Source organism: Rhipicephalus sanguineus, chromosome 5, assembly GCF_013339695.2.
Source record: "Rhipicephalus sanguineus isolate Rsan-2018 chromosome 5, BIME_Rsan_1.4, whole genome shotgun sequence".
Lineage (NCBI taxonomy): Eukaryota > Metazoa > Arthropoda > Arachnida > Ixodida > Ixodidae > Rhipicephalus > Rhipicephalus sanguineus.
This window is the reverse complement of record NC_051180.1, coordinates 109,224,514-109,247,443: the sequence shown is the minus strand read 5'-3', so window position 1 is coordinate 109,247,443 and position 22,930 is coordinate 109,224,514. Positions and strand designations below refer to the sequence as shown.

At 46.4% G+C, this 22,930-nt stretch overlaps 2 protein-coding genes across 2 annotated transcripts in view; one reads left to right on the top strand and one right to left on the bottom strand.

Annotated features, from left to right (window-relative positions):
- Positions 1 to 7,357: 7,357 nt before the first annotated feature.
- LOC119394121 (methylmalonyl-CoA epimerase, mitochondrial) lies at positions 7,358 to 8,725 on the top strand. The gene is made up of 3 exons (XM_037661368.2): positions 7,358 to 7,595; positions 7,674 to 7,854; positions 8,351 to 8,725. The coding sequence occupies exons 2-3, from the start codon at positions 7,675 to 7,677 to the stop codon at positions 8,663 to 8,665; spliced, it is 495 nt and encodes a 164-aa protein (XP_037517296.1). The 5' UTR covers positions 7,358 to 7,595; position 7,674; the 3' UTR covers positions 8,666 to 8,725.
- Positions 8,726 to 10,329: 1,604 nt separating this feature from the next.
- The window catches only part of LOC119394119 (uncharacterized), a 50,281-nt gene continuing 37,680 nt past the window's right edge, over positions 10,330 to 22,930 (bottom strand). Inside the window, exons 9-11 of the mRNA XM_037661367.1 lie at positions 22,192 to 22,359; positions 19,572 to 19,709; positions 10,330 to 13,203 (exon numbers count right to left, since the gene is read on the bottom strand). Of these exons, the coding sequence (XP_037517295.1) occupies positions 12,701 to 13,203; positions 19,572 to 19,709; positions 22,192 to 22,359 (809 nt within the window). The 3' untranslated portion in view covers positions 10,330 to 12,700. The remainder of the gene's footprint in view (positions 13,204 to 19,571; positions 19,710 to 22,191; positions 22,360 to 22,930) is intronic.

Genomic DNA, 22,930 nt, shown 5'->3' with positions numbered 1-22,930 from the left:
TTGGCGGAACAAATGGTCGGAACGCGCGGCCAACCCGTCGTCTTGCCCCTTCAGATGCGAACTTCAGATAAGCTTAAAGCACCTAAAGCAATAACCTATAGTCAATCACTGCCCCCTCGCGGTTTGCAAGGCAGTCCGCTGACTTACATTTTGCTAGAATGTCGCTGGGGGACGTTCCAGCACCTCCTGCATCTAGATGGCATCCCGAACTAAGGATCCCACTCACTGATCTTATTTTCACAGAACATCAAATAAACGTTTTATTACCCAAATAAACGTTTTATTATCTCTCTAGATGAATTGAGGAGGTACACACGAGTTACAGGACGGACATACCGAATGACGCGTAATGTGCACATTCTACTCGTGGGTCTAAAACCAAGAAAAATACTGAGAATGTTGCCGCTCATTCGTTGGGAAGACACTGAGCTTAGGATTCAAAACTCGGTGGAGGTTTAAGCCGAAAATCGCCAAAAATTCGCCATGTCGCCATTCATAATTTTAGGTCGCCACGGGCCTCTCAAATTCGCCAATTTGGCGAAAAGTAGCCACCATTGGCAACCCTGGTTCGAACTACGAGTCGTGTCGAGCATTATGTCATGGAAAAACAGAAAGTGTCAACTTCAAAGCGACCTATCTACGATACGGTCCCATGTTGCTGTCTCTACATTGCTGTCTATACATTGCCCGTTCGTGTTTGAACTCCCTTGGTCCTTACCTTCTCGCTGAGCCGAGCGCACTCTGGCGCACTCGGCGTCTCGACTGTAACCGCCGGCCGCGCATCGTCGGCGCGCGCAGAACACGTACTCGGTGGCTGGCTCGAGCTCGGAGGCGCTGATAGCGGCGGGCGAGGCGCCGCTCTCGCGGCACAGCCAGCGCGCGCCGCCGTCGCAGCCCTCGAAGTCGGCCGTGAAACCCGCGCGCGACACGCTGCCTCGGCAGAGGCAGTAGACGGACGTCCGGTGCGCCTTCTTCCACAGCAGCTCGATCTGCGAGTGGCTCACGTTGATCAGGTACGGGCTGATGGTGTTGCCGCATTGCTCCTCCTCGGCTTCGCGGCTGTGCACGCTGCCGGCGAAGGCGACGGCCTGCGAGATCCATTAGCAACACTCAGTGACTCCATCGACAGAGATTAGCACCGGTATCTTCGAAGGAAATTTGCGTATAAACCAAAGGGATAAGACAGGTCAGTAATTTCACAGCCGTAGTTTTGAAAGCAAGTCAGTTTCTTGGCCCGTTTCATCCATGTTCCTCTTTTTTTTCTTTTTTGAGTGGTCGTTGGTGATTGGTCCTTCATTTACAATAAAAAGGCACCGACGCAGAAATACATTGTTCACGTGTGCAATCAAGGACATGTGATGCAATATTTATCAAGGCTTTAAAAGACGACATAAGTAGCGTGTGTAGGTGTGTGGGAGGATTCCGTCACTTTCACTTTCTGCGCTATCGTTTGGATGATGATGGATTTCAAGTAGTGTCTTAAGTGAAATTTCTTTCCTTTTCTGATATTCTAGCGTTATCTCAATCAATATGGTGGCCCAAGTCTTTGCGTAACCTGCCAAAGCGTTTGATGCGACTTTTTTTTTCCGTTCTACATTGCTGACATAATGCTTCAACGGCTTTTCAGAATTGCCTACCTCGCTGGTATCTACACAGCCGCAAATGATTTTCACACATGTGCATATTGCATTAGTCCTACGACTAAAGGTTCAGCGTGAGCCTGCAATTGCGGCATCTCAATCCTCATCAGCACCGAGTCGTGAGAATACCAGCGCTAAGAAAGACCAAAACAGTATCAACAACAATTACAATTACGTGAGTTAATTTTGATGTAAGTATACTTTTGCTGGAACCGCAGACTGAAATACGTATGTCAAAAGGCCCGCTCTTTGAACTGCTGCAAGCGTGGACGCGTGATCTTGTACGCATTTCTGCGCACGTGGCTGGGGCTCGTACGCACGGCTCTCTTTCGTGATAAAACTGGTCGCGTGCGACAAAAAAATGTTCGCTCATTGATACAAGACGTAAAAGACCGCGCCCAAAATGCACAAGGCCAGTGTTGTAGAGCGTTGCTTGCGCTTTCGAGCAGGTGCTCTCATGAGATAATAACACCCGTGAGGCGTATTATGGCGGCGCCCAGATGTTCCTATTGCTAGATGAGAAGGCACCACAATAACATGCGTGTAAAGCGCTTTGCCAAGAGTATACTTATGAGGATTCCTTGTTCATTGAGCGCGGTTGCTGATCGTGGCGCATTTAAGTCGAACTAACTTACAAATTCATCGCCTTGGTACGTCTTGCCGTAAAGTCAGGTACACCGCGCGACAAAGTGAAGTAAGAGGATGTTGACAGCGCACGGCAGCGCAGCGTGCGTACACAGGTACATTGAACGTTAATATTGTCAAAGGAGCTGTCGTGACTGTTCGTAGAACGCGGCTGCTTACGCAATTCTTGGCCAGTCGAAAGTCTCGCTGATGTCAAAAGATTGCCCTTGCTTTCTGTATTCGGCAACGATGGCGGATCGAAATAACTCTTGCATTCACTCACCCAGAACAAGTTACATGCTGAAAACGAAAGGATCACTGTAGCCACGAGCATTTTGTCAGGTTCCCGGGGCTTAGCAAATTCGCTGTCTCGACGGCCTAAGGAGACTTCTTCTTCATCATCCACAAGAAAGTGTGCTCGTGAGCTCGAAGAATACGTTTGTTTCTTTTCGTGGCTCACACCCGGCATTGCGGATTGGCCAAGGATTTCAAGGCTCGCAAAACTTGCAAGGAGGGTGAAAGTAATTTAGAGAAATGCGGGGAGGCAGCTGTGTCTGAAGACGTCTGTAGACTGCTACATCTCACCGACGTAAGAGCAAATGCGGGAGACGGGAAGAGAGGCAGGTAGTTGAAAGGCAGTTGTTCTATAGTAAAATGAGTTACTGTACACAGCACGTTGTCCTGCGAGCGGATGTTCACTCTAAACACACGGCGCGCAGGGGTCTGCACATCTCACATGCTCCAGTGACGAGCATCTGAGCCTCTCTCATATAGAAAGTTCAACAGGTGTGTTAAAGCGCGTTGAGCATGATCGACACGTCTCCGTGCACCCGAAAGCTTCACCACTGAAAAAAGCCCGAAGTCCAAAGGACCTCTTCGATCAGCCGCAAATTCAGGGCGCGTGCAAAGAATGGGGTCTCTTCAGCGTGACTCAAGTAACAGTCATGATTTGCTCCTGGGCCATCTTATAAAGGTGTCGGCGAGTGTGCGCAACACCAAGCCGTAATCTATGCAGTGGTGGTTTCTTCGCAACCGAATTTCACACCTGCTTCGTAAATCTTCATATCTGCTTAACTTAATGTTTATATATTTCTTTTCAAATATATATTAACAATAATCACTAGCGATTTACGTGGTGAGACCTCCATATGATTATGAGACAAGGCGCAATGGAGGACTCCGGATTATTTCGACCACCTTGGGTTCTTTAACGTGCACCTAAATCTGAACACACTGGTGTTCTTTGCATTTCGCCCCCCTCGGGAATCATATATATAGGAAACAGTTGGCCATCGTTTCCTCGGCCGAAAGAGTCATCTCCCCCGTGGAGCCACCCGGAGGCGCAGGACAGTTGGTCTTTAGTCAAAGTTGTCACCGATTACCAGCTACGCATCCTCGCTTTTTCCTGTATCTTAACACCGTGACTGCAGAGTTGCGTTCCCGTTTGCGACCAACGTAGCGTGCGGCTCGACCTGACAGCGCTTCTTGATCGCACTGTGCCTCAAGTGCTTTTCGTCCGTCTGCTTCCTACGTTCCCTGACTCCTCTTTGGGCCATCTTATGCAACCTGCGATGTATCCCTTCCCCTTTATGCCATCAAAGAGCTAACCTCGATCACATCATGTCGGGGTGTACTCAGCACCCACCACATAAATCTCCAAATGCAGTGAAACTTCACTTGAACGAATTTCAAGGGACCCCAGGAAAAAGTTCGTTACAGTGAAAGTTCGCTAAACTGAAATAGCTACGTTGCAACTTGTTATCAGGAAGTAAAGAAAACATCAGTAGTTGAAATGAAATTAAACCATTTTGTTTGCAATGCTGCTTATTTGAATGTGAATTTCTGCTTATTTAGCGTGTTTTGAAGGTCGTGAATTGAGTAGCTGTGCCCAAGCTCTCATAAACCTTCTCCAGCACAACACTGTGCTGGGCAGAGAAGGACTTCAGTTGTGCCAAGTACATCAGTGCTTCTTTAGCTGAAACTCTTCATGCTTCCTATACGAGGGTTACTTCCTCCTCCTCCTCTTCTCCTTCCTGAGGTAGCTAGGGCGCTCGCTACAATCACCTCTGGAGACAGAGTGGCGCATGTCTCAATGGGCGTTGTTGGGCGTTCCGCTGGCGGAACTTATCACGAAGGCCACGGTAACGATATGCTACAGGAAGTGCGGTTGTACTTGTGACTAATATGACGTGGGAAGCATTGGCTGGTGTCACAAAATATGTACGTAGAACTGAAATGCGATCTGCACTATATTTCGTTAAACTGAAATGCGTTAGCATTGGGTCCAATTGCGCTTCGACGGGGGATTTAAAAAAAGTTCGTACAACTGAGTAGTTCGTTTAACTGACGTTCGTTCAAGTGGTATTTTACTGTATTAATAGTAAGCAGTAGTGGGAGGTTGCCATGCCCAGCCCAGTGCCCGAGGTCCTGCAGGCCAGACCCTGAATTGGGCCAAGTGGGTAGCGAATACATACCCCAGGTAAGCCCCTCCGCTTCCGCCAACACCGCCCCATTCCCTCCGGGGACAAAGTTTCTCTCTCCCTCCTCCTGTACTTCTACGCATCTGATGCCGCTGAAAAGTCGCCACAAATTATCGCTCAAGTATGTTGGTCGTGAACACAACTTACCTTTGCTCATCGTACGCCGTCGCGGCTCGACCTTCGGGCGAGTTACGGAACGCATTCGTCGCCGAAAACCACTGCGCGCTTCTAGTCGCGGTGTGCCGTTTTGCGCGTATATCGCATTCGCAATATATAAAACGAGGGTTAATTCCATAATTATTAGCAACGCTATCACGATTCTAGCAGAAACTTTAAAGTTCCGTCATGCTTTCCGTTTAACAAAGTTACAGCACTTGAACATTTCTTATGGTATGTTATGATGAACTTTATTCAGGTCCTGAAGATCAACCCTTAGGTTGACGCAGGCGGCTCCCACGCCGCGGGACAGTAAGGTCTAAGCTTACCGCCGTATCGTGGGCCTTCTGGATGGCCTGCACTTGATCTGAAAGAGCTCCACTGTTAAGGACCCCTTTGGCACCAGTCTCTTACCTGGTCACACTCTGTGAAAGCCACAGGACACTGCCAAAGCATATGATGCAGAATAATGATGTCATTATACTTCTCGCAATTTATTTCATTGTAACTTACTTTCTGGATATACCTTGCTAATAAAGTTTGGATTCGAGTAAGTGCATGCTTGTCTGTAACAATCTCAGAGTCACCGCTTGAGCTCTATTGAGCTTAGCGTGCGGCACTGGAAATTCTCTTCTGTTCATATAGTTCGTGACTTCATTATACGTAAGTAATCGGTCCCTGTTCTCCTCCTGCATGCTACTGGAATCCTGGGCGCGTAGTGAACGGTAGTAAGACGTCGTGCAGCTGCGTTAGCCATCTCGTTTAAATTCTTCCGAGATGGATCAACGGATCCTATGTGTGCACGAAACCAGCGGATTTCGATCCTTTGGCTGTCCATCTCACCGATCAGCTGAGTAGCCTTTCTGGTTACAAAGTCTTTCGTAAAGTGTCTAACAGCCATCTTAGAGTCACTGTAAGTTCGCGTTCACTTATTATTCCTTAAAGCTAATGCTATCACTAGTTGTTCCGCGACTGTCGCGTCTTTAGTCATGATTGTGACAGCGTGCTGAGTGGGTCCGCTGCATCTACTGGTATACTGCCGTAAAGCCTTTTTTTTCCTCTGACTTATGCAGCATCTACAAAAGCCGCATGTTCTCTGTCATGTTCTATCTCCTGCGGGAGAGCTTTGGCCCTTGCATTTCTTCTTTACAGGTTGTGCACCGGGTGCATATTTCTGGGGAAAGGAGTCGTCTCGATTATTTCTCTTATATGCCATCTTTGCCAACACGCCCAGTCTTCAACCTTAGCCATCTTTTAGTTATTCTGTGTCTTCACCCGAATTTCTGGATTCGGTTGGGTACCACCCGACCTCTTCGAGTATTGCTCTACTTGACCTTCTTCCAGCAGGGGCGTAGCCAGAAATTTTTTTCGGGGGGGGGTTCAACCATACTTTATCTATGTTCGTGCGTGCGTTTGTATGTGTGCATGTATATATACGCAAGCAAAACTGAAAAATTTCGGGGGGGGGGGGGTTGAACCCCCCAACCCCCCCCCCCCCCTGGCTACGCCCCTGTGTTCCAGAGAGCTTCTCTCGATCAGTGGGCAATTTGCTGAGCTTCAGTTATTTCGGCTAATGTGTTGTGGAGCCCCAGTTTCTTTAATTTATCATTCGGCGTGTTAACCAGCAATCCCATGGATAGTTGTTTTGACAAGCCTCGATTAATCTGTTCAAGTTGTTCATCTGTCGGTGTCCATCTAAGCATCCCAGCTGCATGGAGAACCCTCTGTGTCTGTTAGTGATTCTCCTTAGCAGTCTTATTACATCCTCAGTCTTGTGATGTGTTGCATTGTTCTTCCATTTGCCCCGTTTGCCTCCAGGAATAACCGACTCTAATGGATTTCACATTGCCTACCTTCGTGGTTAGTACCAATCTGGGTTCTTCCTTGGGAACATATCCCCGCTGTTTTCTACCCCTTCTCTTGTCATTGAGTACTATAGGAGTTCAGACTTCTCAGCAGAGCACTTGAGTCCTCATCTAAAATGAACTCTACCTCATAAAGGCTCTCCTGAAGTTTGCTTCCTTCAGCGCTCGTCGTCCGCATAAATTGCAATAGTAAAAAACAAATACCAGGAATACTAAACGTAAATATGTAATCGTTGCCGCTTTGGGTTCTGTTAACTACGCACAACCAAATGAATTCATTATTTGATGTAATGCTTTTATTGTACGCGTGTGGTGTCGCTTGTCGTGTAACCTGTCGCCGCCTTTTGACTATGTATGTTTCAGTCTGTCTGGGACTTTAATTTTGTCGGATTGACCTGCTACAACTCGTGAAAACATGCGTTATTTTGGCGCAGTCATTTAAACAAATCAATTTTGCTGGTTATTGCACAGCAGTATCCTGCGAACGACAATGGCACGTTGCTACTGGCGGCCAATCCAAGCCAAGCCATTGGCCAAATTAGCGGCGTGAACGAAAGTTTGCTGGACGGTTGTGTTGGGCCGGTTTAATGTTGTAACAAGGCAGAATTATGAAAAAGCAGAAGGTCAACACTCTCTCCAGCAAATTATACAAGGGAGCAGTGACAGGTCTTATCGGTTTCACCGCGCTGACGGGTGTGTATCTCGCTTATTTAACCTTCAGTTTCGTGAAGAACACCAACCTCCAAAGAAAACAGCGCGAGCTGGCCGTGCAAGACCAGCTTCTCGTTGACGGAGCGAAAGAACTGAGCAACTGAAAAGTAGTTCTGCAGGTAAGTCTCCCCAGCTGCGACACTACGCCTCGCTTGCGTAGAGATGCATATACGAAACAAATGCGCTTGGTTTCGCAGTATGATGCAGTCGCTGCTTGGAGCCTTCGTCCGAACTGCCGGGAAGCCCGTCGTGCGATCGCTGCAAACTTCGTCGATTACGCGACAGAAATGGAAAATCCTCAAACTGAACCACGTTGCAATGGCTACGCTCCAACTGGAAAAGGTCGCCAGTTTCTACCGGGACACCTTGGGACTTAAGGTGAGATAACGTGGCTAGCTAACGCGTGTTCACGTCCGATGTTAAAACACATAATCGCGATTGATGAACTCCGTCTACTTTCCGGGGAACTCTCGCACATTTCGCAAGTTAGCGCCCAATTGTGGAACTCTGCCGCACACTACAGGCCTTGGATATAAACACTAGTGCTCTTCTTTTCTTGTTCTTTGTGCATATTTGTTCAAGATGTATATTGCAGCTTTTCTTTATTCTGTTACTATTTCTCAGGAACCCGCCGTGGTAAAGTTCGATTACCAGCCACGGCGACCGCATTTCGATGAGGGAGCTAAGCGCAAGAACACCCGTGTATTTAGTTTAGATGCACATTAAACCCTAGTTTGTCAGAATTAATAACCGTTACAACATGCCTCATAATCATATCTTAAGTCTTGGTGCGTAAAACCCTAGAATTCAAGGGTTTTTCTTGTTTGTTTTTTAATGATTGATTTAGTGATTTTGGCATTTTACTACTGCGTAGGTGAGCGAACCAGTACCCCAGAACGAGCACGGCGTAACTACGGTGTTCGTCGACGTGGGCAATACGAAATTTGAACTCCTGTTACCCTTGGGTGAGAAGAGCCCCATCGCCAACTTCCTGGACAAGAACAAGGGAGGCGGTACCCATCACGTTTGTCTGGAAGTCGACGACATCGAGGCAGCCGTGGCTGACCTGAAGCAAAAGGGCATCCGCATGCTGGCCGAGAAGACGCGCATCGGAGCACACGGGAAACCAGTCATGTTCTTGCATCCAAAGGATTGCGGAGGTGTCCTCGTCGAGCTGGAGCAGGCGTAGATTCAGTGCTCTTGGTCGAGTCGCATTCATTAAAGCATTTCGTCTCAATGTAGCCCTTCAGCTACAAGTTTTTAGTGTCATCCACACACACAAGAGAACTAAATATGCCAATCATGGTTTCTAGGTGCTGCAAGTAACAAGAGTGGCCAGCTAATCCTGTTCGTTGCCATAGCTAGTTCACCTGTGCAGGGCAAGGTAGCAAGATTGTGCACCAACATGCTTTGCATTTTAGTGCAATGATTTACCTTTAAAAAGAGCATGTATTAATGAAAATCTGAGTACTGCGGCATGTACGTAGCCATGCAGAAAGGAATTGTACATCAAAGCCTTAGGGAGGCCGACGAGAGAAAAGAATACATGTTCAGCTATGAAGCGTAGTAGTTGAGATAGGCACACAAATGGGCACTTTCAAATCTCTTCTAGGTTTTTAGGTATTACGCAAGAACAAAAGCAGCAGCTCGATTCTATTTATCAACTGACATGTTCAATTTGTTAAGTACACTATAGTCCTTTATGAAAGGGAACACGCGATCGCATGGCCTGCGCTCTGCTGCGGCTGCCTGCAGCACCATCAACCGACAATTAAGAAAGCAGGACCGCTTTTGGCGGCATCGCCCGTTCTGAGACCGAAGCGGGAATGTAATCTAGCAGCGCTTGTCCTGAGGCCATGACTCGTTATTTTGTTTGCCAATAGCTGACACCAAAGGCGGACATGCTTTCTTTAGCTGTCGGTTGATGGTGCTGTAGGCAGCTGCCGCAGAACGCAGGCCACGTGCTCGCGTGTTCCCTTTCATAGAGGACGACAGTGTACATATGCACGTACAAAGCAATCTGCCATGGCCTTTGTCATGTGCAGAAAACTGCACAATTGCTTACCTTTGAACAGACCGGACGAGTGTTGTTTCAGTACATTTCAGTTTGCAGGTAGTAGTGGAGGCAGTGTATGTCATTTGTATCACTCACTTGTTCCAGCAGTCAAGATTACCAGCCTAGAGAGCCGAGATCATGGGATGCAAAATGCATCGACAAGAAGTTGTGTGCTGTGAAAGGAATTCATTTGACATTTTTTTACAAATGCTGGATTTGAGAAAATTCTCCATAGGTAAATTTCACCAAACATGCACGAGGGCTAGAACGGGAATTTCCTGTCACACTCTGCCCCTAGTCTTCTGTTGCCAGGTCTTTACTGAACACTTCACCTCAACTTCCCATGAAACACCTGTTTATACATGCTAGGTAAAAATAGTAATGTAGGATGTTATGTGAATAGCCAACAAAAAGTCATACTGTCTGAACACTGCAGACTAAGCTTGGGAAGAATATCATAAGCTATATGTACCTTACTGCTTCGAGTGGCCAATTGTAATTGTGTACAAGTAGCTTTTTCCCCTGACAGCCCACAACCCATTGTAGCAGTAGTAGCATAATAAATTCCTGTTATTTGGTGAAGTGTACAAAGTGACAAGCTAACAGCAAGAGTAATGGTTGACAAATAAGTAGCTGTATTCAAGTTAACTACTGCAAGAATTCGGTATCTGTCCAGACCCTTTGCCTATCCTTTTGCAGAATCACTTGCATGATGTATACTAATAAAACAGTAGCAATAGTACACAATCACAAAGGCAAATGTGCAAGACAAAGAAATGAGCACAAGGCAACAAAGGTACAACATAAGTTGCAGGAGTATTTATTCCGCTGGGATGGCTTATGGATACAAATCCAAATTTAGACTCGGAAGCTGCTACCAGCCCATTTGGATCCACCTTACCCCAATGAAGTGACAGGTTGTTTCAGAAAAATGCTTAAAATTGCTGGCAAGGTGCTCAGAATAACTGCTAGAAGCCAACTCAGTTAAAACGTGCTTACCAGTAATCGGAAAAGGAAAAAAAAATGAATGCATCACAGGTGAAAACATTCGGCTTGCTCGTATGAACGCATTGCACTGTACTGCCAAAAAAATGTATACCCGTTCAAGAACACAATGCGTTTAGGGAAGCACCTTAGAGCAGTGAATTAAAGCAAGTTAGCATACTATTAAGAGCCATTCACGATTCCTTTCCCAGATTGCTAACAAAAGCTGCTTGCACATTGATATGAAGTAACAGTCACACTCAGGGTTACGAGAGTTTGTCTAAACCATTTTGAAAACGGTACAGTGGTCAACTAACCCCGAAACCAGCTACTTAAAGCTACCCCTGTAACGAAGAGAGTGTGCCTCCCCATCAGGACTCCAACTTGCGCAAAACCACGACATCCAGTGGCACAGGCCCTCCAAGAAAGCAACGGGGCTCCTACTTCCTAGTTGCCCACGTAATCACCACCTTTTCTGTCCTCGGGTAGGGCTCCCAACGCTTGCGTGTGCCGTCGTTTAATTCCATTAAGCACCAGCGCAAATGAACCAATAGCAGTGCCAGGCTAGGCAGTGTGGACGTACCCGACCTAAATGCATATTGCGAGCAGTTCCATTCTCAAGTCACATACAGGCTTCAATAGTGCCACGCTTTCCAATGTAATCTTTTTTTTATCTTTTATGAAATATATATAAATAACGGAGGTACCACAATGATGTAACGAATATGATAAAAGAGTGTGACAGGCAGTGCATGGCCTTCCCACTCTAAGATGACCTAAACTGATGAGACGCCATGTTTCATTCCTAGCAATGTCATGATCAACAACACATGCCAGAGGCACACTAAAAAAACAAAAGCTGTACAAGAACAGTGTTTGTGTTTGTTCGTATCCAGGAACCAAGGAGGGTAAAGAATGGTATTTCTTTCCTGCCACAAGGAAAATGCTTTACACTAACACTACAAAACTCCTGCCAGTAAACGAAATGAAAAAAAAAAATCTAGTTCTTGTAGTGTAGTAGACAACACCGATAACGCCATTTCTGAAACAGCAAAGTTATCTCATCCCTAAGAATAAACATTACTCATATACACATGTATACATATTTATACAATATATATAACATACTGGCAACCTTTATGTCCACAAGTCATATGGTCCACATCACAAAGTGAAACAAGTTTTAAAAAAAATTTTCCACAACGATCAATTTGCTGGCGCAACAGAAGTCACTGCAGAAAGCAACAAAAAAGCTTGCACTTCTGCCTCTTAAATCATTAAATACCTATACACAGGATGATGCATGCCAAATCAACACAGTGAGGATCGATACAAAAAAAAAATGTTATCACCACAGCAAATGTGAAATGAGGGAAAAAAAAAAAGCATCAGCAGCGGGTACCTATGATACACAAGAGTTATAATACAACCACGCTACCTAACACTTGGAGAGGACAATGAGAAAGATGCAAAAGTGTCGGAGAGAGACAGTTGCAAACAAAAAGCTGTACACGGCCAAGAAGGAACAAACGAGAAAAACAAAACGCCGAAGCATGCTCGTTAACGGCAACGGCTTCTGTTCGCTCCCTAGCAATTTCTTCTCAAGAAGTCTTAGTGAAGTGTCACATCATGGAAGAAATAAAAACAAAAAGAAGTAGAGACCACACATGCACGAGAAATTGAGCACAACAGCACAAGGAGGGAGAGGCTGGCAGTAGCCACAGCTGCCAGCCCCTGGACGGGACTCCCAGACGACAGCGACATTGCCCCGCTAGGGAGAGCCGCCACGAAAACACGATAAGCACCCCCACCCCCCACCCCACCCCTTTGGAACAGGTACGTGTGCGAGACCGGCCGAGGAGAACGCTTCTGCCCAAAAACCCACCGGCGGCGGCCTCTGCCCTGATCACGTCTCGGAGAACCACCCCCGTAGGCGACTCCCAGTGTGCCGCGCAGCAGTGGCTCTCAACTGCCGCGGGATGCGAGGGAAGGAGAGAAAACCCAACTGGCATGGGCTTTTGTACTGCAGCTTCAACTGGCGCCATCGCGGTGGTAGCCAGAGAAGGTGGAAAAGAAAAAACACGTGTCCCAACCCAGGCTGCACTTGTTGGACCACCGCGGAGGAAAGAACACTTCGAGCGAACCCTCGGGCCCGGGCAAGCGGCGGAGAGTCTCGGTTCATCGCTAGGACACGGACTCCTGCGCTAGCACCGAACGTTTGGGCAACACTGCTGCAGTGTTGGACCCCTGGGTGGGCACTTCGGGGGTCGTGGCAGGCGAGGAGGTGGCAAAGTCTGACGATGTCCCCAGGAGCCAACCACCGGTAGACGCCGAAATGGCCGCAGCATCTGCAGTCGCAGCGGCGGCCTGTTGCTGGGGCACGAATGTGGGCTGTTCCAGCAGCGTAAAACCTTGGTCGGCGGAAGAAAGCAGGGCCACGGTTCTCAGGGCCTCGCCACCCATGAGTGCCTGAGTGAGCGAGTTGATGTCGCTTGTGCTCAGAGGCAAGTCTGGGAAGGCGTCCACCAGGTCGGGCAAGTCGGGAACGTCGCCCTGTCCTGCACCAGCGGCCGAAAGCTTGGCCAGGGATTCGCGTGCCATGGACACATCCTTGGAGACGGCTGCCAAGGCTCTCTCCAACTCCTCCGTTTCCTCCTTGCTCGGCACATACTCGCCATTTTTTGCTTCTGCAAAAACAACATGCCTTTCTCAGGACTGCGTGAAAGTGTAAATGCTAGTGCAGCTAAACACAAACATACTACAGCGCTAAGCTTAGATAACACAAATTATCTTCTATGCTGAATGCCCAATTGTTATGTCTGGTGCTCATTTAAAATACAGTATAACCTCGTTGATACGTTTCCGAAAAAAACGCGGAAAATAAACGTACGATCCGGGAAAACGTACGATCCGAATCCAGTAAAAATTGAGGCTGACAAGGACATATTGAGGTGCAAGGGCAAAAAACATTTATTTCTCAAAAAACATGGAGGGACTCTTCGATTTTCGAACTCCTGGCATCTCGCTGGCAGCCAGAGGTCAGCCAGCTAGTTCCAGTCCTGACCGAAAATAACGTCGTGGTCACATGTATTGAAATCCCGAGACAACCCGAATATTGCAAAATCGAACTTTGGGACAACCAGCGTAAACGTAAAGAAACGCTACCGCCGTGTCAGCAGACGAAAGTTTGCGCCGCATGAGCGTCGGTTCTTTCTGCATTGCCGCTTGGAAATATGGGGCTAGGCTTGCCGAAGAGCAGAAGTGATATTTTCAAGCATACGCATTTGGGATACGACCATGTACGTTCGCAAGATCATGCATGACTTGCCCCGTCCGTGAAGAAAACTGCCACCCGCTAAAGGCTTAACAAGCTCAACTCTTCGCAGTGCAACACAATATGCGAAATCTCGCGAAAGTGGTAACTTAAGGGGGGAGGCTACCTTCGGATACCAACTTTTTTGTTTATAGAGATATCTTAATGAAATTTTCATGATAGACTCACAGCAAAAGCATTTGAAGAATTACAAAATTTCATGAAGTTGTGTTCACTGGTTCTCAAGTCAGTATGTCAGAATAATGCACATTGTTCTCTTATCCCAGGCCTGGAGAACTTTCAAAAGGTACTGGAACTGTGAAATTAACTGTGATGATTCCCAGATTGATACTTCAGGGGGTAACAGAGCCCTTTTTTTGAATTTCCTTGCTGAAAAGTTTTAGCAGACCATCAAACTTAGTGTTGGTGATTAGGATATTATCAATCAAATTTTGATTAACTATAATAAATAACAGACACAATATATTGAAAAAATGGCCTTGTCACCCCCTCAGAAATTTATTCAAGTACATAATAAAAAAAGACTTAAGGAAATTCGATGAGTGGTTCCAGAGATATGGCTGGGATAAGCAGCCTCACTAGCTAAAAAAGTCATTTTGAGAAAACGACGTTTGAAAGTTTTGAGCACATATGTAGTTCTAAAATGATCCTGCAGCATAACTGGAGGTGTCCTTTGGCACTCTCTTTCTTTGCCGCCTTTCTATCTTCTCTAGTGATCGATTATTAGCCTTTTTCAAGCGCAGAGAATTTTTCTCGGCTGCCCGTTATATTGTAATGCGATTAGGCCATATGCTGTGGTGCTTTGCCAGCTTTTTTGTATTCGTGCTATCACTTAGTCTTTATTGCAATTGATCATTGAATAATTTTTATAGGATACTAAGAGTGGCTCTCATCATGACAACCTATCCCTTCCTCCTAAATAACAGGCAATTACGGCCAAAACATTGGGGGAATAGAAATTCCTTAGCTGTTTATTCAAGACGCGAATTCGGCAGAGGTAAATTCATCTCCCTGCTTCACTCAAGCTCACTTGTAAACCTCGACTGTGATGCGCTTCACAATTCACCCGGTTGCGGCGAACACGGTTATCTGCGAGGCTTTTTTTTTTTTTTTTTTCAGATGATTCATGAGAGCTTGCGGCGATACCACGCACGGCTCCAAGCGCGCCTAAATTGCATCAACAGTGCTTTATTTCACCTCGAAGTGCTCGGCCGCGGAGTCCGGGAAATCTGCACGCGATGTTCTGGGTCGCGGCATTCGGTGACGATGCGCAATATCCCTAGGTGCGGCGACGAAAAATCGGCGCGCAACGTGTTTGGTCTCGCATTTCGGGACGCCGCTGCGCGACGAGCTTGGCTGTGGGGTCCGCTGCCGATGCGTAAAATTACCATCCGTGGTTCCGAGGAGCCGGCGGGCGATGCGCTGCGTTGCTTACGAAGAAGCACACTGCCGCGGTTCCTCTAACGCATTGTTCTTGCCCGCAAAGTTCGAGGTTCGCCTCGCACGCCGGCGCCGTGAGCGGAGTTAGGCCTAGCGACGACTCCGAGCAGTAGACGCGCCGGCCGCGGTGCCCGATGTTTGTTTCAAAGTACGTAATGCGAGGTCGCGAGTACAAGGAGTCGTCCCGCGATTATCTTCGTCACTACGTACGAAGTGTTGATAGCAGAACCTCCAACCGCTGATCCGACGAGTCAACTAAAGGGTCGGACCGAGACGCGCGCTTACGACGTTCGCTACGAGCGCGGCGTGCCATCGTAATCTGATCGGGCTTCCGCTTGCAGCTCCTAACTAAAACGTGGTTAAGTTCTACGTGATCGTCGACATCGAGCCGTGAACACATAACGAGTGCGAACGCGTCATAAAGACCGCGACTTTCGACAGCCGTGACCTCGCGAAGCGCAAGCAGCAGCCATGGCAGCAGCCGACGATCCCCCGAAGCGCTCATCGGACCAATGGCGAGGCGCGCTGGGGCAACATGGCGGACGCGGCCAATCGGAGGCCTCGAAACGACCTTCGGACATTTGGTTTTTGTGCGCTTGTTTTCGAAGGGAGGAGCCAGCTGAGGCGGGGAATTCGAAGACGGAGAAATGCTCGTTCCGACGAGACCAAAATATCGGCGAACGGTGGCGCCGTTGCGAAGCTATTATTTTTTGAAAATCAGTGTTTTTTTGCTATTTCCGCAATAACTTTCGCCACCGTGGCAGGCGTAACAAATTTTTTAAAGCACTTCTACGTGGTTTTTGGTGAAGATATTTTGGAATCTGATAGAAAAGGGTCTACAGAAACTGAAAATGCGATTTTCAAAAAAAACCGATTTTATGCCATTTTTCGCGATACGAAAGGCGCGTCCCCCCTTAAGCGTCCCCGAAAGCGACAGCTGTTCGCGGCTATCGCTTACTACGTCGCACACTCGCGCTGATCAGTTTGCGTTCTGTCTTAACTTGAGACATGCGCTATGTTCGCCGCCACTCGTAATCGCACCATCTCGCATGGCGGAACGGGCTTTAAAAGCTAACGCCCGGCGTAATGGCAACCAAAAGTGAAGTCCCCAAACGCCCACACTTTGATTTGTCGAGTCCTCACAAAGATGGCGGCGAGCGCGCATCGTCTCGTTTTGGCGTCTGATAACCAGAAACCTCCCAGATATCTTCCAGAACAAATCTTTTCTGGCAGCTTCTGACGACCCGCTGGTAGGCAGAATTGCCCAGCCAGAGAAATACGCCGAGCAACCCAAAAACGAATGCGCTCCGGGAGAAAAGTGTGCGGGAAATTATCGGCCATATTCACTGGGCACAATGTCGACGTTGCTATGGTTACGGGTCGCGGCGTGTTGTGCAGCGGTGGCGATACGGCGGCGGCATGTGCGTTTTCGCGGCAGGCCGTTTGAAGATTTTGACGGCCAGCGTCGCCGCCTGCCTTCGGGTCGGTGTGTGGTTCACAGAGAGCGGCGATCGAGCAATTCGGAAGAGACGCGGAGGGGACAATTGTGCAAAGCAGAGAGAGCGCGGGAGGGGGGAGGCACTGCGAAGAAGCTGCCGTTGCCGCGCGGCTGCTCTCTGCCACTTCGCGCTTCACAAGTACACGAGAGGGCCCTTTTTGCACACCTGAATGAGGGTTTCCGAGTACAAAACGTATTATACGACCACAGTTTTCCGCAGTGCTGAACGTTGCTGCCGAATAATCGTATTTTCCTGGAACGTATTACACACAACTGTATTGGGTTATTTTTAATTTTCGCGATTTCGAGCGTAGGAGTCGGGAAAACATACTAAGCGGGAACGTATCAACGAGGTTCTACTGTACCTGCCAAACAGTAAACTGGACAATTTTCAACATATGCCATACTCGCCGTGCAGAACAATCAGCGGTGGCGGCCACTGCAACAGTTTGTCTTAACAGAAGAGCATGTGTGAAGTGGTTCATCTTAAGCAGACTTTTATTAATAATTTTTTTTAATTGGGTCTACGGAAAACCAAACAAGCATTCCCAGGTTCAGCATATGCAATAGTTCGGCATAACCGAGTTCATCTCATGGGTGTTTGCTGTATCATGCTTTCACAAGCTCTGTGGCATTTTGTACTACACAAGCACAGCTCAGCACCCAATATTCACATGTATTAGGACGAACTATAAGCAAGCTGTCTAGTTCATCAAAAGGTAGACGCTAGCAGTATTCTATTCCGAACACTTTCCAGATAGCCAATCAGCTACTAAAGAAAACAGCAACTGTACCATTGTGAACCACGCCACAAAACACATGTATGCTGTAATAAGGCAACATAACATTCATCAAGCTATAACGTTATGTAAGACAACAGTGCTGAAAACACAGTGTCAGAAAATGTTTCTTATTTACACTTCCAGCACTGCTATAATAGGCAGTAACACTAACAAGTCCAGTAAAAAAGTTAATTACACAATTGAAACTGCAAATTAACAACTCTGACTGGGTACATGCAATAAATAACTTTCAGAAAAAGTATATACATACCATAATGAAAGGTTATTAATGGCACAACAAAACCATCTTACCCTTACAATTCCAACTACCGTATTTTCCTGTGTATAAGTTGCACCTTTGCATAAGACGCACCCCCTACTTTTTACGACTTTTGTGGGGAAAAAAGATATAAAAGACTAATCAATTTTCAACTCTGTCAACATGATAAAACAGAATGATGCGCGCAGAGTACATTCAGTGCAAAATGCGTAGTCACACGTGGCACTGAATATATGTAAGCAGCACTATAAAACTTGTAAATAGCGCTGTCCAGAGGTGCAGAAGACCAATATTTATTCCAGCGGATTCGAAGCCACATCCTCCGCCTCGGTTGGCAGCATCGCTTGGATGCCGTTGTCAGCCTCCAAGTAACTCCTTTATGCAGCGTTGTAAGCACCTTGAAGCACATCGCTGAGGTTGCCTCTACGGCATTACGAGGCTTGGCAGGGACACACAAACGATTGTGCCGCCCATGGAGGAAAAAAAAAATTGCGCTGGCCTAAACACACGCATACAAAACATAAATGGCGACCAGAAGCCTGAAGCTGCGAATACTGCTGGACTGCAGCGACACCTCACAGGGAGACTGATGATGATGATAACGAAGTGGTATTTTCGTTTTTGTAACTGGTATTGTGGACGTTAAAATGTTACACTGAAACATTGTGGTGCCCTTTTTTATTTATTGCCTCACTTCTGTGGGCTTAATGCTTCGTTCAACCCTTTCAGACGCAACCTGTGAAGAACTGTCTGCAATTGCTTCAAACTTACACAACATTGTTGCAAGGCACTCGATATTCTGTTACACACAAAAATATTGTCATAAATGTTGATTTATGTGTCTTATACTGATTAAGCTTAATTAAATTGTAAATAAATTTCTATTTATCCTGGAGTCACTCATGTTCTGTTTTTGCATAAATGGAATCAGATCTCGGGCTAGAAATATGGTGCAAAATTGTTTTCGGTTATGTTCATTTCGAGCAAAGAAAAATTGTACTTCTGACGTTGCTTATGGAAATGAATGACTCGTCCAACATGGTAGTGCCTTCAGCAAAGTGATCATATGCAGCAGTGCACTGGAAAACGAAGTTAATTGAAGACATTTATTATGCAGGAGGTCCATTTCATATCCGAACCTCAATGTTTCGTGCTCTTTCTTCGCTACTTGTCGACGCAATTAGCAAAGACAAGTGATGTACACAATTGTGTACAAAGAGTCACAAAAGGTTAAGGACAAACAATTCTGACAGTACAATAGTGCGCGTGACGGCGCTGGCTTTTATTGCGGCCGCAATCTCCGTGGTTGCCACACTGCTTGAACAACAAGTAGCTGACATATAAGACCCCACCCGCTTCACTATTATAAAAAGATTGACATCTTTTTACGAATGCTCTCGTGCTCAGTTTATCATACTCTCGAATGAAATATGGACATATTGGTCTCACAGAATCATATGTCCTTTTGCATATTACAAGACACACTAGCGAAAATATAGGAAAAAAGGTGCATCTTATACACCGGAAAATATGGTACATGGAACTTGTAGTGCGCTGGCCAATTCATGTCGCTAGGTGCACACACATCGAAGAGACAGTTTACTATCATGTGCAAAACTTGCAGGAACGGGACTAGTAATAGCTCTACTGTTTCTTCTGATTTGCTTCTGATTAATAAGAACAAGTCCAGGATACAGTGTCCACAACCATATCGAGCTTACCTGCAAAGAAGTCGCTGAAAGCATCGTCGGATATTTTATTTAACACTTCCGTGAAATCATGCTCTTCAAGCAGCTTTGTTGCTTGGCTGGCCAGCTCCGCTGCATCAAGCGGCAGCTCCAAAGATTTCTCTATTGTGTCTGCAAAAGTAAAGTTCCAAATGGTCACACGCACTACGAAATCCCAGCACAACACTAGCTTGTCCAATGTCACACGCAGTACGAAATCCCAACACAATACTGGCTTGTCTAATGTGATTTTCTAAATGGCAAGGAAGAAGTTTAAACTAAACCACCGACTAAAACTACCAGTAATGAGGGAAATGTGGGGAACAATGCAGTCATGCATTTTTCAAGATAATTTTAGGGGAACTTTGGGATTAAAAGTCTGCTGCACTTACAAAGCATTTCAATGCGTGATGCTTGAGCGTAACATCATACAGAGCATCAACAAAACATTGTGTTGAGCTTCTCTGTCTCTACAACGGCCTGTGCATCCAATCAACTAAACAACCCCACTTTGTATAGGCCAGAACCCCCACTGAAAGCATCGGTGTCTTGAAAACCCTTGAAGTAATTTATAACAAACTAGTATAATCTGCACAAGTCCTTTCCAAATGGGCACTTGCCAAATGAGAACCAAAAGAAGCTGGCCTATGGCATCTGGCATGAGGCATGTCAACTTGCCAGCATTTTTTAACACATGCATGAAAGAAAGATACAAAATCTCTAGCCTTTTCATAGTTACAAAAACACACGTAAGGCTTATACAGTCCCACTTAAAGCTACTCGTATGCAAGTTTCATTTCCACAGTTGTACCATGGCGCAACAAGCGCGGTGCCCCACATTGACATGACGAAGTGGAAGCTGGACCACATGTAGGAAAAGTGCCAAGGGCCATAAATTGTTTCTTCAAAATGCATTTCTCGGCAGACACTTATTTGGTGATGTGCAAAACGAGAAACTACAAGGACTTGCCCGACTATGACAAGCACAGTCGAACCAGCATAATGCTAACGAATTAGTGTGTATATCGAACAGATGTAAAATCCCCTTGAAAATCCCATGCAAATGCATAGGGCTAGCGCACACGTATATAAAATTCCTCACTGCACTTTCGATACATTGAACGCGGCACCACAGTGAAGGCCTCAATAATAATAATAATATCTGGGGTTTAACGTCCCAAAACCAAGATATGATTATGAGAGATGCCGTAGTGGAGGAGGGCTCCGGAAATTTCGACCACCTGGGGCTAACGTGCACCTAAATCTAAGTGCACGGGCCTCAAACATTTTCGCCTCCATCGAAAATGCAGACGCCGGGCTGGGATTCGATCCCGCGACCATCGGGTCAGCAGTTGAGCGCCATAACCGCTAGACCACCATGGCGGGGCAGTGAAAAACTCAAAGTGCACTGAACCGCACGTGCATGAAGTTCGTGCACACGTAGCAAAAGATTAGTCATTCTCAGCCCCCCTGTCTTCTCAGCGCTACAGTCTTTCCTCACTTCTTCCTTGACAGACTGACCCCACTTGTCTCCGCGCACTTATTTCTTGTGCCTGGGTGCGAGATGCTTTGACATTACTCAACTGTTCACAGTACAGCAAAGGCATGAGAAACAGCGAGAAGCTTCCCGGATGTTCAGCATCGTTGAGACGCACCGACACGGTACGATGAACTTTATTCGGGTCCTGAAGATCAGCCCTTAGGTTGACACAGGCGGCTCCCACACCAGCACAGTAAGGTTTAACCTTACCACCGTATCGTGGGCCTTCTGGATGGCCTGTACTTGATCTTTTAAAAGAACTCCACTTTGAAGGACTCGTTGCCACCAGTCCCCTTCCTTGTCACAGTCTGTGAAAGTCACAGGACACTGCCAAAGCGATGATCCAGAATGATACCATTACACTTCTCACCTGTGGCAGCTGTCTCATTTGAAATGACGACACGCCTCGCTTTCTTGACATTTTGAAGATAGTGTAAAGGCCTGTTTATGCAGCAGTGTATATCTTCCTCCTCACCAAACTGGCTTTCTCTTTTTTGTGCACTTCTCGCTGCTTGCGCACTTTGTGTGTGCAACCAGTTGAGCCCCGTCAAGCTGTTTTGCTGTTTGCTCATAAAATAAAACATTTATCACTGTGGTGTGCTTATTGATGTTTCTGCTTTTGGATACGTCGACCAGTAATCTCCTGTTTGTTACGAGTTTAGGCAAATGTCAGGAGGTGTGCATGGGTTTTATTACGAGCTAATATTGGCACAATTTGGTATATCAAATTATTTCACGATCCCTTTCAAGCTCGGTATATCTGTGCTGGGCTCTAGTCCTTCAGCTTTCTTTTATAAAAATGTTAACAACGAGCACAACTTTAGTGCCAGGAAAATCTGCATGTAATAAATGACAGTTTGTATTAGTGGGGATATCAAGGTACAGGATACAATTGTTACTACGTGTAGCTTCCACACCAGAGCTAGCTCATCCATCAGCAACAAATCTGAAATTCTGTAACTCACACCTATCCAAATAAAAGGAAATGAGAAAAAAATGAAAATGTTTACTGCGTAGAACTGTTCGCAAATGTATTAGCTGGCAGCACGTATTGATAGACTGTCAAATACGAACCTGGTGAGAACTGGTTTTCGAGATCCGTTGCCAGATCGGGCTCTATTCTCTCCACAAGTTCCTTTGCCACCGTCTCTGTGTTTATGCCACTGGCAGCTGCCAACACAGGTACGTAGCCATAGCTTTCAACCATCGAGGAGGCACCTAAAGCTCCCACAACAGCAGCAGCTGGAATGAGCGATAAAAGACATATGCAATCCTCAGCTGGCACTTGCTTTAACATCCTTTACATATGCATGCATTTCTGTCACAGTCACCGCTTCATAAGGGAGAAAAGAAAACTAAAAATGTTGATACAGTAAAAGCTCATCAATTCGGATTTCTAAGGACCGGAAAAAAATGTCCGAATTAACCGAATGTCCGAATTATCGAATGGTCGAAATAAACACAATAAATGCAAGTTTTTTCAACATACCTTAGCCACCGAATTATCCGATTTGCGGTCAAATCTGTCCGAAATAACGAGCACCCAGTCTCAGAGTGATGCGTATATTTACAGGGACCAGATGACGTGTCCGAATTAACCAATTTTCCGAATTAACGAGAGTCAAATTAACTAGCTTTTGCTGCAAAGCCAAATGATAATAACCCAAGCTATTGTTGAATGGGCAGGAATTAATGCATGTTATACAAGAAACCTGGCCTTCCTGATCAGGAAGGTCACCACCATCACACCACATTTATGTCCACTGCAGGACGAATTATCTCCGACGCCATCTTGCACTAACTCATATCATTT